At 37.5% G+C, this 14,366-nt stretch overlaps 1 protein-coding gene across 3 annotated transcripts in view; it reads left to right on the top strand.

The window, feature by feature from the left end:
- The window catches only part of ogt.1 (O-linked N-acetylglucosamine (GlcNAc) transferase, tandem duplicate 1), a 50,681-nt gene that overhangs the window by 6,341 nt on the left and 29,974 nt on the right, over positions 1-14,366 (top strand). For 2 of the 3 annotated variants that reach the window (XM_039765835.1, XM_039765837.1), the window contains exons 2-3: positions 11,894-12,074; positions 12,381-12,624. In XM_039765835.1, the coding sequence (XP_039621769.1) occupies positions 11,894-12,074; positions 12,381-12,624 (425 nt within the window). The remainder of the gene's footprint in view (positions 1-11,893; positions 12,075-12,380; positions 12,625-14,366) is intronic. The other variant, XM_039765836.1, reaches the window with a different exon arrangement.

Here is a 14,366-nt window from a genome sequence, read left to right as displayed (position 1 = left end):
TACAGAAGTACCACTGTATATTGTAACAGTGCCATATCGTAACAATAGGGTAGATGACAGCCTAACAACCTAAGTCACTTTGTATTTCAACCCCTAAACGAGAGAAGAGTTGTTTAAGAAAAAAATAGTTTATGAATCCTTTGCCACTACATGAGTTTCTTCATGAGTTACTCATAAGAATGTGACCTTATGTTTAACTAAGTCACAGTAATCAACAAACTGGAAAAATACATTCCCCTGGCTCCAGCTAGCATTTGGAAAAGTAATTTGCCTAATGGGTCATATACTTTTTCAAATCTTATCTGGGAATGTTTAAGCACAGTATTGATAAGAAGTAGTTGTTTCTGTGTTAAATTGTTTTAATCTGTTATTGTGGCTTAATTAAAGATTAGTGCCCGTATATATCAAGTGCCTCAGAATTACTCCTATTTATAATTTCACTGAATGTCTGACTAGGGTAAGAATTTGTTATACCTCAGATTAGACCTTGAGAACTACTTATGAAGCGTCCTACACCTACTACTTCAGCTAGAAGTATGAGTAAATGACAACCTAATTTTATGACACTCCAAGCCACAGAAATGGCACTCATGGACCCGCATTGTAGTTTCCTTGGAAATCATGATGATGTTTTGTAGTTTTTTGATACTACTGCAGTGATTTCACCACAAAGACAGTAATAATGATATTAATAAGTAATAGGAAAAATAGATTAGGTAGGATATTGCACCATGCAGCATATAATTGTTGCCACTTCGCAACAACATCATAAAGTATACTGTGTCAAGCCCCAAGGTAGAAACACTAAGGCTCACACCCTGACTTAGAGTAACACCCACCAACAGGCACATTTACTCAACAGTCATATATCCAGAAGAATTACCTTCCCAGTGTTTCCCATTTCCACCAGAAATGCTTAATAAAGTAACATTTACTGAAACTAGCCATAACTATTCTTGCACTGTGTGTAAAGTTCACTCTTCCAGAGTTCAAGATAGTCTTCCATTGTGTCCTGCTTCTCTCAGTGATCTCCCTTTATCTTCTGCGAGACTGTATTTTTCCAGTGCCTTAAAAGTCTCTGCTTGCCTTTTTGAACCTTTCCTGGCCTATAAAGTACAACAGGAATGTTGCAGGGCATTTGTGGAGTATATACAGTGCATCCGGAAAGTATTCACAACACATCACTTTTTCCACAAATGCATAATAACTTGGTTTTCTCATGTGAACAATGTTTTGTTCTGTAGACCTCCGAGACGGGATTGTCTCGAGGCATAAATCTGGGGAAGGTTACAAAAACATTTCTGCTGCTTTGAAGGTCCCAATGAGCACAGTGGCCTCCATCATCCGTAAGTGGAAGAAGTTCGAAACCACCAGGACTCTTCCTAGAGCTGGCCTGCCATCTAAACTGAGCAATCGGGGGAGAAGGGCCTTAGTCAGGGAGGTGACCAAGAACCCAATGGTCACTCTGTAAGAGATCTAGAGGTCCTCTGTGGAGAGAGGAGATCCTTCCCGAAGGACAACCATCTCTGCAGCAATCCACCAATCAGGCCTTTGTGGTAGAGTGGCCAGACTGAAGCCACTCCTTAGTAACATGGCAGCCCGCCTGGAGTTTGCCAAAAGGCACCTGAAGGACTCTCAGACCATGAGAAACAAAATTCTCTGTTCTGTTGAGACAAAGATTGAACTCTTTGGTGTGATTGCCAGGCGTCACGTTTGGAGGAAACCAGGCACCGCTCATCACCAGGCCAATACCATCCCTACAGTGAAGCATGGTGGTGGCAGCATCGTGCTGTGGGGATGTTTTTGTTTTTATAGCGGCAGGAACTGGGGGACTAGTCAGGATAAAGGGAAAGATGACTGCAGCAATGTACAGAGACATCCTGGATGAAAACCTGCTCCAGAGTGCTCATGACCTCAGACTGGGGTGACGGTTCAACTTTCAGCAGGACAACCACCCGAAGCACACAGCCAAGTTATCAAAGGAGTGGCTTCAGGACAATTCTGTGAATGTCCTTCAGTGGCCCAGCCAGAGCTCAGTCTTGAATCCAATTGAACATCTCTGGAGAGATCTTAAAATGGCTGTGCACCAATGCTTCCCATCCAACCTGATGGAACCTGAGAGGTGCTGCAAAGAGGAATGGGCGAAACTGGCCAGGGATAGGTGTGCCAAGCTTGCATCATCATATTTAAAAGGACTTAAGGCTGTAATTGCTGCTAAAGGTGCATCGACCAAGTATTGGGCAAAGGCTGTGAATACTTATGTACATGTGATTTCTCAGTTTTTTTATTTTTAATAAATTTGCAAAAACCTCAAGTAAACTTTTTTCATGTCATTATGGGGTGTTGTGTGTAGAATTCTGAGGAAAGAAATTAATTTAATCCATTTTTGAATAATGCTGTAACAAAACAAAATGTGGAAAAAGTAATGCGCTCTGAATACTTTCCAGATGCACTGTAGTTCAATTTATCTCTGTGACTTTTTGCTGGCCATCACCCATCCAGCCCCACTTATCTTCAGGGTAATATGCTGGCTGCTATAGTACTGTTGTACAGTTGGCATCCATAACCACCCATGTGTTGATACTGTGATATTGCAGTAATGAATATTTTACCAAAGTTACTTTTAAAATGAAAATTTCCCAACACAGGACCTTTGTGGACATTTGTTTGAGATATTGTTATTTAAAAAAAATAAAGAGATTTTCTTGAATGACCAGTGTAAATCAGCTGGTGTTTTTAAGCCTTTGGCTGAATAAATAGTCAAATCAGTAATGCCTTCTTTTTCCTCTTCATATCATTTTAAAGACAAAAAAAAATATTTTATTTTGTGCTTTTGACTGATTAGTGCTTCACTGCTTATTCAAAATGTTTGTTGCACAAAACTGTTCAATAAACCAATGAGAGTGATTTAGTATGTCTAGGCAAGTGTTTTATAAAACACTTTTATAGTAGAAAGTCATCAGTTTTTTTTTTTCTTTATAGAGAAATACAGTTAGGTCAATAAGTATTTTGACAGTGACACAATTTTCTAAATTTTGGTTATGTATGCCACGGGAATGGATTTGAAATGAAGAAATTGTGATTGAAGTGTAGGCTTTCAGCATTAATTGAAAGAGTTTAACAAAGATATGAGCCGTTTAGAAAGACAGCTGTTTATATACATGTTCCCCCATTTATAAGGACTCATAAAGTATTGGGACAATTGACTGACAAGCTGTTCTTTAGCCAGGTGTGAGCAGGTCCTTCATTATTTCATTAACTATTAAGCAGGTAGAAGGTCAACATTTCTTTCCAAGTGTGGAATTTGCATTTGGAAGCTATCTCTGTGAACTCTGAATGTGAGGTCCAAACACTGTCCATGCAAGTAAAAACACGGCATTTTTAGGCAGCAAAAATTAAACAGACCCATCACCGACATAGTAGAAATGCCAGGAGCTGTCAAATCAACCATCCTGGTACATTTGTAAAGAGAAGAATCACACTGATGAACTGATCGACACCAGAAGGCCAGCCCGGGCAACCATGGAAGACAGCTGTGCTGAAAGATGGCAAAATTCTTTCCTTTGCAAAGTATAACCCCTTTCAAAACATTTAGCCAAACCAAGAACATTCTCTGGGAGCTAAGCCTATCACTCTCCAATCAAGAGAAGACTTCATGAACGTAAATACAAAGGCTTTACCACAAGGTGCAAATCACTTGTTCCCTCAAACATACGAAAGACAGATTAGACTTTACCAAAAATATTTAATACAAAAAAACTGTCCAATTTTGGAACAGTTTTCTTTGGACAAATGAAACTAAGATCGATATCATATAGAAGAGCATGGAGAAGAGAAAGAACTTCTCATTGTAGCATACTACCACATCTTCTGTGTAATGAGATAAAGGCACTGTTATGGCATGGGCATGCGTGACTGCCAGTGGAACTGGGGTCACTATTGTTTGAGGATCTAAACTGCTGACAGAAATAATGGGATGATTTCTGAAGTGTATAGGTCTATACTGTCTGCTCAAATTCAGACAAACACTGTAAAACTGATAGAACAGTGTTTCACAGTACAGATGGACAATGAGCCCAACACTTGAAGCAAACCAAGTGCTTTTGAAAGCAAAAAATTGGAATATTCTTCAATGGCCAAGTCAGTCAACTGATTTCAACCCAACTGGACATGCATTTCACTTGCTGAAGACTAAAATGAAGGCAGAAAGTCCAGTGAGCAAGCAGCACCTGAAGACAGTTGTAGTAAAGCCCGGGCAAAGCAACAGTCATTAACTGGAAAGGACTTTTCATTTAAGTATTGAATATGATGCTTATAATATTCTGAATGTATTATATATCCTGATTACATTAGTGTGTCCAAATACTGTTGAGCCGTTGAAAATGAGGGGACTATGCATAAAAATGGCTGTCTTTTTTAAATGATTTATAAAATGTTTTTGTTAAACCTCTTGAAATTAAAACTGTAAGTCTAGACTTCAATCGCAACTTGATTGCTTCATTTCAAATCCATTGTGGTGGTGCACAGAGACAAAATTACAAAAATTGAATCACTGTCCAAATACTAATAGAACTAACTGTATTAAGATACATTAAAGAAATACAAATAATTTCATTTAATATGCAGGTAATTTTCATTAAAAGTTTTAATTGTGCGACTACATTAATTGTACAGCGGCATTTTATTTTGCGTCACTGCGATTTTCAAGCCTGTTATGCCCATTTCTTTTTTCTTGAAACTGTAGTAAGACATTTTGGGAGGTTCTTTTTATCGAGTTTTAACATCTTCTGTAATTTGACATACTATTGAGAAGCAAAGGTATTGAGTGTTTTTATCGTATTTAACAACCATATAATAAATTGACCATGGGGATAAGTAACATTGTCATCCATTAAACCTCTACCAACTTGTTATTACAATGAATTTATAACATGCAATGTGTTATTATAAATTAAGTATTTATTCCTTATTTTGTCCACATGTTTGCAACTTTCTGTTAAGAGATTGGCATTTTCATGCAGCATGTATATGGAGAACTTCAAGAATAGCGCCAAATCCTTAAGTTCTTATTTTGCACCATATTTTAAGTTTCTTCCTAAGGTTTCTGCTAGTTTTTTTCTTGTTAATTTCATGCACCTTTCCTTTGTTACACAATATTTTAGAAGAAGGGGCGGCGCACTGGTTGCTGCAAGGATACTAGGGTTTACATCCTGGTCCTTCATGGGTGAAATGTGCATGTTTTTCCTCTGTCCGTGTCGGTTTCGACCAGGTGCTCTGGTTTCTTCCCACAGTCCAAAGACATGCAGATTAGGTGCATTGGCAATTCTAATTTGTCACGTGTGTGTGTGTGAGTGATGTGTGCGTGTCTGTGAGTGTGTTCACACTGAGCTGGACTGGTGTGCTGTCTAGGGGTTGCTCCTGCTTGGTGCCCTATGCTTGCTGGGATAGGCTTCAGCACCTGCAACCCTGTTGAAGATGAAGTGGACTTAGAAAATGCTATGGTATATTAGCAGAAGTTACAAAACAAATCGTCGTCTTTATTTGCTCATACAGAAAAGTATATAAATTTCTATTTAGCAATGAGTGTACAGTTTAAAATTTTTCTTCTGTAGGAATGGTGTATTTGGTGGTTTCTTTCTTCTTATTATTTTTTCTTTTTGTGTGGGATTTTCAATTTCATCACCATGCATTATTCTCTATTTTACTGTACAGGTGTTGAATCTTATCTAGCCTAGCCTGTAACAAAGTGCTTGAATGTGATACTTAGGTTTTTAGTAATAGGATGATGCAAATAATATGTTTTCTTCAGCCCTTGATTCTTAATTCAAAAGGTATTTTTAGCCTAAATCCAGATTTTCTTACTTGGTCAAGACAGAAACACATTTTAAGTATTGATGTGATTGTAAAGTATTAGTTTCAGTACATTAATTATGTCAGCTGAGTGAGTATTCTCTTTATTGTATGCTGGACAAAATTATTGCTTTTATACACTTTCCTGGTTTTCCTTCCCTGTCTCGTGTCTTTAAGTTCAACTAACCTAAGTAACTACAGGGATATCTCCTCCATGATAATTCTTAATTTTCGTGATGGATTGACTGGTGTAAGTGAAATGCTGTATTGTGACAACTTGCATTGTTCGGTAGCATGCTTATGTGGTACACCTTGTAACGTTTCTTTCCAAGTTTCCCCTGTTTTAATGGTCTTTTTATTGCAGTGGCGATATGATTTGATGACATTAGGACATTGGTTTGCCTCACAGCAGATGCCATGTGATATTTGTCTTTGAATAAAACTTTGTGATGATTTTGAATAGTTTTGTCAATTTGATGATATTTAACATTAAACCATCTTTTAGTGTGGTAGCTGCTGCTGCTGCTCATCTGTAAAGTGTGTACATTATAAAACATGTTTATTGCATTTTCTTTGTTTGTACATAATTCAGAGGATTTTCAGTATTTGAGTCTCCAAATATTATGAAAGCAATTGTGGAAAAGTTCTCTATTGTGAACTTTTTCACATTTTTTTTTTTTTGTACAACTCCTGTAGTTTTTATATTCATTCATCACAGTTGCCAGTTATCAAAAACTAAGACGTCCTGTGGAAGAAAAAAAAGAGAGTGTTTTTTAGGTACTGTACTAAAGCTATCATTGTTTGACAGACTTTTTGTTCATTTTGTAAAACTTCCATTTCAGGTAAATTACACCTCGAAAGTGTTAAACCCATTTCTTCCCAGAATACTCATGTCCTTATTAATGATTAAAGTGTGTTGCTGGCCTTCTGGTAGGTGACAGGCAATGAAACGGTAGGGATTTGAGTAGAATCCTGTCGAGCTGGGTTTTTGATTTACTCTTTGCTTTTTTAATTATTAAAGTGTGCATTTTTCAAATGTATATTTTAAATTACTTGCCTCATAATGGGCAATCATTTTTCACAGTGCCCTGTATATGTTTTGCTCAATGTCACCCTAAAAATCCAAGACACTCTCTGTCTTCAGTTTCCCCTTCAAAGACTAGACACTCCACATTCAGTCTGGTACTTTGTAAACCTGGTGTATTAATCATTATTCTATTAAGGATAGTATTTAGTGATGCTTTGATTGATAGTCTTCTAGTTTAATCAGATGATTTTTCACTTCAAAATACTGAATCTGTTTTTTTCAGTACCTTCTTCGTTAAAATTTACGGTAATTTACTTGTGGTTTTCCTTTATGTGAGGTATTATGGTAGTTGCAGCAAGGCAGACTTTACCAGAAAGAGAACCGGAAGATGTTGGATTATTAGCCTTTACATTAAAGAAAATTAGGTAATAAACTGAGAAAAAGATATCTAAGGAGCTTTCCTGTACAATTAAACAAATAGCAAGAAAAGCTGCTTCAATGAATTGAGACCTTTTTATTTTGTCCTTTTAAGTAAAATGGACACTGGTTACCTGAGTTTGGACAGTTTCTGAACTTGTGTTACCTGCAGTAACTTGCATTTTCAATTAGAAAAAGAAAAGATTAATGAGAAATTGATGCTTAGTAAACAATAGGCTTAATAGGAAATTTTCTCCATTTTACTTGCAACCTTATTAAGAATGTTAGCTTTGTTATCTTCATTAAAATCTTAGGAACATTTGATAAATTTGCAGCTTTTATAAGGGTTTGTACTGTTTATTACAGGCAGTCCCCGGGTTACATACGAGATAGGGACTGTAGGTTTGTACTTAAGTTGAATTTGTATGCAAGTCGTAACAGGTACATTATTTTAATAAATGCTATTGTTGACTGACTGTAACCAAGTGCTCTGCCAATGAATGATGTAGTTTCACCCCTCTCTGACCTTTTTATTATTTCTATTTTATTTTCAATGGTGATGTTTTTTCTCTTCTTTACTGTATCACCAGCACTTGCATCAGAGTTGTTTTTCAGAGATATTCTTGAAAGGTGAAGACAAAAGGTTAAGATGAGCTCTTCTACAAAGCACTGTACATGCTATCGCAGCAGGAAGGCACCTGTCATCAACACATCTGATGTACTGACAAGAGACAACTTCTTGCTATATGCATAACAGTACAAGCAGGCTTGCTATTGAGAATGATTGGGGGCGGCGAGGGGGGGTTCATCACCAGCCCACCTCACAGTCCCCTCCACTACAATATGCTGCCTGCAGCCGTCCGAGGCACACTACAATGCTACCCCTCAACGCCCCGTTCAGCCACAACCGGGTCACTGCTTGCAGCATCACCAGCCGCCCACCGAGAATGAATGGCGCAGCCATGTGTGGTGGGCGGGCAGTGAAATCGCTTGCCGCCGGCAGCCACCCGAGGATCACTACACTGTACTAGCAACAGAATGCCAAAGCCACCACTTGCAGCGTCCCCAGGCCAAAGATGACAGAGCAGCAGTTGCTGAGGCGCATGCGTCGCAGCTACGGCCCCGTTCTTATGTCGTAGGTTGGATGTCCGTAACCTGGGGACTACCTGTATTTACTTTTTGTCATACAGTATAAGTTTTGGTAAGAAACAAGCAATGCATAATTAAATTAGCAAGCCATATTTATAATTACACTTCAATAATTAGAAATGTCAAACTAGAACACTGTGTTAAAAAATCACCTTTATAAATATAGTAAAGGTACTTTAACAGTAAATAAACTTATCAATTAATGATTACAAATGATTAAAACATGTAAGAGCATTTATATTTAAACATTGTTTAACAGACAATATCAGTTAATTCACCAGACATTTTTATTAACTGAAGAAATCTACAAATATAAAAAAATCACAACATTTAAGGCCATAAATAAAGGTATGTGTAATAAAGCTGAATGACACAGGAAAAAGGTTTTGAACACACTAAGACAAAGCAGATCACCAAGGCAAGGAACCATTTGAAATCCTTAAGTAGTTAGAAAGTAATTCCACCTCCTATCTTAGCAGTCAGATTGTTGCAAACCATATCAGTGGATGGAACTGGTAACGGACATATTTCAAAATTTCTGAATCTTCCGCAAAGCTCCATTGGGGCCATTATCCACAAATGGAGGGAATGTAACTCCACCATGAACTGGCCATGCACAGGAGCTCCTCGCAAGATTTGGGAGTCAGAAGAGTAGCCCAAGGGCCACTTAGAAACTGTTCTAGAAAGACTTGAGGGCAGCAGGTACAATTGTTACAGAGAAAACAATGGGCAGTGCACTCAATCGTTCTAGCCTCTATGCATGCTCTCCTCTCAAGACTCCATTACATAAGAAAAGCATGTTGAAGCTTGTTGCAGCACAGCATTTGGACAAGCCTATGAAATACTGGGATAATGTAGTCTTGTTAGACGAGACCAAATTTGAACATTTTGTCTGTCGTCTACAAACAGTGTTTGGAAGAGAAATGGCACTGCACATCACCCAAAAAACACTATACCAACAGTGAAGTTTGATGGTGGAAGCATTATGGTGTGGAGCTGTTTCTCATCTCGTGGTACTGGCAGACTTCATGTAATTGATGGAACAATGAACAAAGGCCATATACTGAGAGACTCTTGAAATTAATCTGCTGCCATTCACAAGTAGATGAGAATGTGACATAGGTGGACCTTTCAGCAGGACAACAATCCAACCAGTCAGCCAACCAACTTAAATCCAATTGATCTTTTGTGGAAGGAACTAAAGATCAGGGTTTACAAGAGAGCTCCCCAGAATCTTCTAGATTTAAAGACAGTCATTTTAGAAGAACAGGTCAAAATCATACCTGAGCACTGCAGGCGTTTGCTTTCTTCATACAGGAAGTGTCTTGAAGCTGTCATTACAAACAAAGGCTTCTCCACTAAATTTTAAATTAGTGTGTTCAATGCTTTTTCATTGTGTCCACTTTGTTACACATACCTTTATATGTGGCTTTTAGTGTTGTGATTTCTTTATTATTAACTCAAGAAATCCACAAATATAATGTCTGGTGAGAATTTAATGTGAGTAGCCTCTCTGGAAATATATTTACTGAAAAATATGTTGACGCGTTCAATACTTAACTCTATTTACCCCACTGTATTTTTTAAGACAAATAGTGAAAACTACCTTTTTAAAAAAAAAATATATATATATATATATGCTTTGTTTTCAGTAAGTACATTAAGAAGCAGTTAAACAGTATGGTAGCTTTTAATTATGGGAAGTATTTTGCTTTTCTGTCCTGTAATGAATACATATTTTCTGTACATATTTTACAAGTTAAAGTATGTTTTTAAGAGAGTTTTAGTATTTTTGTGGTCACTGAAAAATAAGCCTACGGAATTTCATTTTGTTAGTAAAAACGAACAGATAGCACCTGTGGTATATAGTTTTAATTATAAAACTACAAAAGTTAACAGCTTAAAGTAAAACATAAGGCTTCTACATGTCTGGTTATGCAGAACTTTAGTGTAACTTTTAGCTTCCTTTAAAGGGATAAAGAAAAAGCAAAATCAGAATTGTCATCGTTGTTGGCCTGTCTATAACATGAAATCGGTATTGAGCACCTGCCCTAAAAAAAAATCCTGATTGAAGCAGACCTTAGGTGTACCTAATTCAGCTTGTCACGCAGTGGACCAGATATTTTTTTGGCCTGCAGATTAGATCACTATATTGTTTTCTTTTGTGCAGGTATTTGAGTAAAGGCAAACTGTCAACATGAGTGCCCTTTTAAGGTTTTAATGTTGTTTTTTTTGGTCAGAGAATATTTAGTCACCAAAGAGAAAACCCACAAAATATTACAATATTTTCCTGAGGAGTATGTTAAAGTTTAAATACTGGAAAGTACTGTACAGTGGAACCCCTAGATACGAGTTTAATTCGTTCCAGCACTGAGCTCGTATTGTGAATTTCTTGTATCTAGAACAAAACTTCCCCAATGAAAATAATGGAAATCCAGTTAATCCATTCCACACCCCCAAAAATATCAATATAAAAATCAATTTTCCTAACAAATAACACTGATAAATAATATATACTGTAGTTTACCTTTAATTAAAGTAATTAAAGTTTACCTTTAATAAATAACACTGGTAAATAAAACGGGTTACTGTGGGGAAGGAGAGTCCCCCTCTGATTCAGGAAGGCTCTCTCTTCTTGGGAATTTTTACCCCACTTGAAGCAGGTTCTGGGTCAGAATCACTTAACTTTCTTTTAGTTGCAGGTTGCTTTACTCTTACACCACACTCATGTTCATCTATGATTTCTTTCTTAATTTCAATGGCCATGGCTTCCTTGTTTTTCTTTGCAGCACTATCTGAGGCAACAGTCTTCTTCAGAGGCATCGTGGAATAATTATTTTCACGTTAAATGCAAAAAAAAAAAAACAATGAAATCACAAGCGCACAAACGCGTAGATCGTCACGCTGCGGGAAAAAAGGAACACTGAGTGAGCTGACGGGCGGGCAGCGTCAGCTTGGGTGAATCCCCGAGTCGAGGCAGATCGGGAAACGCATCACGCATACCCACAGCCTGGCTCGTGGCTCTTTACGCAAGCCAATGCTCGTATTTAGATCCAAATTTTTCGCTCATACTTTCCTCTTATCTTGAATTTCTCATATACAGAGGTGATCGTATCTCGAGGTTCCGCTGTATTGTCATTTTAAAATATTGTACACATTTTAGTAGCTTTCAAAGATATGTTTTCTATCTACAGTATCTTTTGATATTCCAAGGCCATATAGTTTTGTTTACACAAAATAAGTATTCAGGTGTTTTATGTAGTTGTGTTGCATGTTTCCAGTCATCTGTTTTCTTATTTATTTATTTATTTTAACTCCATGTTTGTTTTAAATTAATTTCATCTCATTTGTTTGTGTTTTTTTGATTTGCATTCCCCTTTTTCTCATTTTTTTTTCCCTCATTCTTTAACATGTTGTTTTCCCCCTTGGATGTGTTGGTGACTTCTCCAGAACCAACGAAACGTATGCTTTCCTTCCAAGGGCTGGCAGAACTGGCACACCGAGAATATCAGTCTGGTGATTTTGAGGCAGCAGAACGTCACTGCATGCAGCTTTGGAGGCAAGAACCGGACAATACCGGTGTCCTCTTGCTGCTGTCTTCCATTCACTTCCAGTGTCGTCGCTTAGACCGGTAAGAAATATTATTTTCTGGTAATTTTCTTACTGTTCCCCGTTTTCCTAGTGGAAATGGAGATAATTGAAATATTTTAAAATTAAGATGCCCTTAATTTAAATTTAAGTTTCATCATTAGCACTACCCCCGCTCTGCATGGGTTTTAAGTTAAAACAGTAAGTGTTGCTCACCTAAACCATATTTTCTCTGTAATGTTTTTATTCTCTCACACAAGGGGCATTTAGTTTTGGCTACAGTTTACTTAAATGTTTCGATCAAATAGGAAAGTGTTTTTCTTGATTTATATCATTTCATTTGTTTCAGATCTGCACATTTTAGCACTCTGGCTATTAAGCAGAATCCAATGCTAGCTGAAGCATATTCTAACTTGGGAAATGTATACAAGGAGAGGGGTCAGTTGCAAGAAGCCATTGAACATTATCGACATGCTTTACGGCTAAAGCCCGATTTTATCGATGGATACATTAACCTGGCGGCTGCACTGGTGGCAGCAGGTGACATGGAAGGTGCTGTACAAGCTTACGTTTCAGCTCTCCAGTACAATACGGTGAGTATTTTCAATCAGCTGCATTTGTAACTTTCAAAGCGGTTATACAGCAATTCGTTTCATCTTTATTTTATATCTAGACCAGCTACCCATGCTGTTTAGCCTACAATGAGGTTCTTAAGTAGACAGTAGTAATTTAGTCTCGTTGTCCTGTTTAATATGCATTAGCTTTAAATAATATTAGTTTCTCTTAGTAATCTAGTCTATTGCCAGTAACTTAACAGGTGAATTTTGAAATAATGTGTTCAGTAGAGGTGTGCATTTAAAATCTTAAGTTCGGTTATCTTGACAAGTGATATGCATTTTGTTCACATTTCCTAATTGCTAGTTGACTTCTTCAGACCAATTAATAATTGTTAATCACTAAACAGACTCTCTGTTTAGTAATAACACATTTTCCCTGAAAAGTCTTTATTTATGCATTGCAAGAATTTGTTTTAATAGTTTAACATTTTAATATTTATTGTGTGAAATGTGCCAGATTTTTTTGTCACTGACAGCCTTTACTGTTAACTACATTGATTGGTTACATGTCTTGCACGATCACTGTAAACACCATCTCTTTGATTTTATGGTATGTTATTATATTCCTACCTCAAAAGTGGCATTTTATCTTTTTAGTATGGTAATATGTAGTACTATTATGTGATTCCCAACAAATTTCGTCAAAGTTTCATTCAAGATGCTTCCAAACCAACCTATATTTATCTGCTTCCAAATATAAGCTGATCTGCCATGTAGTGTAAATACTGCCCAGAAAACACTTTTAAAATGAAAATAAATTAGTTTCTCTGCATGAAATGATTTTGGACAAGGGAAATTTCCTAATGCAGATTTAAATTGTTATATGATATTCTAGTTAAAATGGTAATGTTTTAAAAGTATTTAAAAGGTTATAAAATGTTAATTCAAAAGTAATTGGTAAATTTCCAAGTGATTTACAAACTTGTTAAAAGCATGAAGTTGGATTGTTTGCTGTCACTTGCTAATATGCCTCCCAGCCCATTCAAACACTTGTTCTGCCAGCTAAACCAACCACCTGGGGTGTTCCTTTAGAACCCCCCAGGAAACTAACCAACTAAACAAAAATCTCAGAAATGCTTTTACATGTTGATATAAATTTCATGATGTCACAGAAAAAACAAGAAGAATTCAACAGAAGGTAATACAGATGGCCAAAGCTGGTGTATGTTCTGGGTGGGGAAAAAGAGACATGACAATGTTAAGAAAAAAGTTCAATGCAGCTCAGAGAAGATGCAAAGCTCTGTGGTTAACACGCTGATTACTACCAGCACTCTTAGTACTGACTCAAATGTTGGTTAACCATTTAGCTCTGTCAACCTCCAGCTCCCCCGAGTTGCAAAACTAAAAGTAACATGGGGGTGCTGTAAATCCCAATGGAGACCTCCCCCCGGCTCTTAAATTGCACATTACCCAGCAACAGAAATTGTTGTGATGCTCAAAGCTATTACTCCAATCTACTCTCTTTTCACACTAATATGTCACTTCTGTACTGGCACTTGCAAATGTATATGCAAAGCACAGCGTATATCTTTGGACTTCCCGGGATAATTAGGCACCGGGGCGCCGCCTGGCGGTGGCCACGGGTCCCTACAGGGCTGGGCTTCAAAGCCCTGTACCCGAGGCCCCTGCCTAACCAGGACGGACGCCCCACTCTGTCTGGAGGAGGCACTCGCCCTCCTCACGTCCTCCAAGGTGTCCCGGCCAGGCTCCAGCCCCAG

The sequence above is a fragment of the Polypterus senegalus genome, chromosome 10 (genome assembly GCF_016835505.1).
Source record: "Polypterus senegalus isolate Bchr_013 chromosome 10, ASM1683550v1, whole genome shotgun sequence".
In the NCBI taxonomy this organism is placed as follows: Eukaryota; Metazoa; Chordata; class Cladistia; order Polypteriformes; family Polypteridae; genus Polypterus; species Polypterus senegalus.
This window is presented reverse-complemented; position numbering and strand designations above follow the sequence as displayed.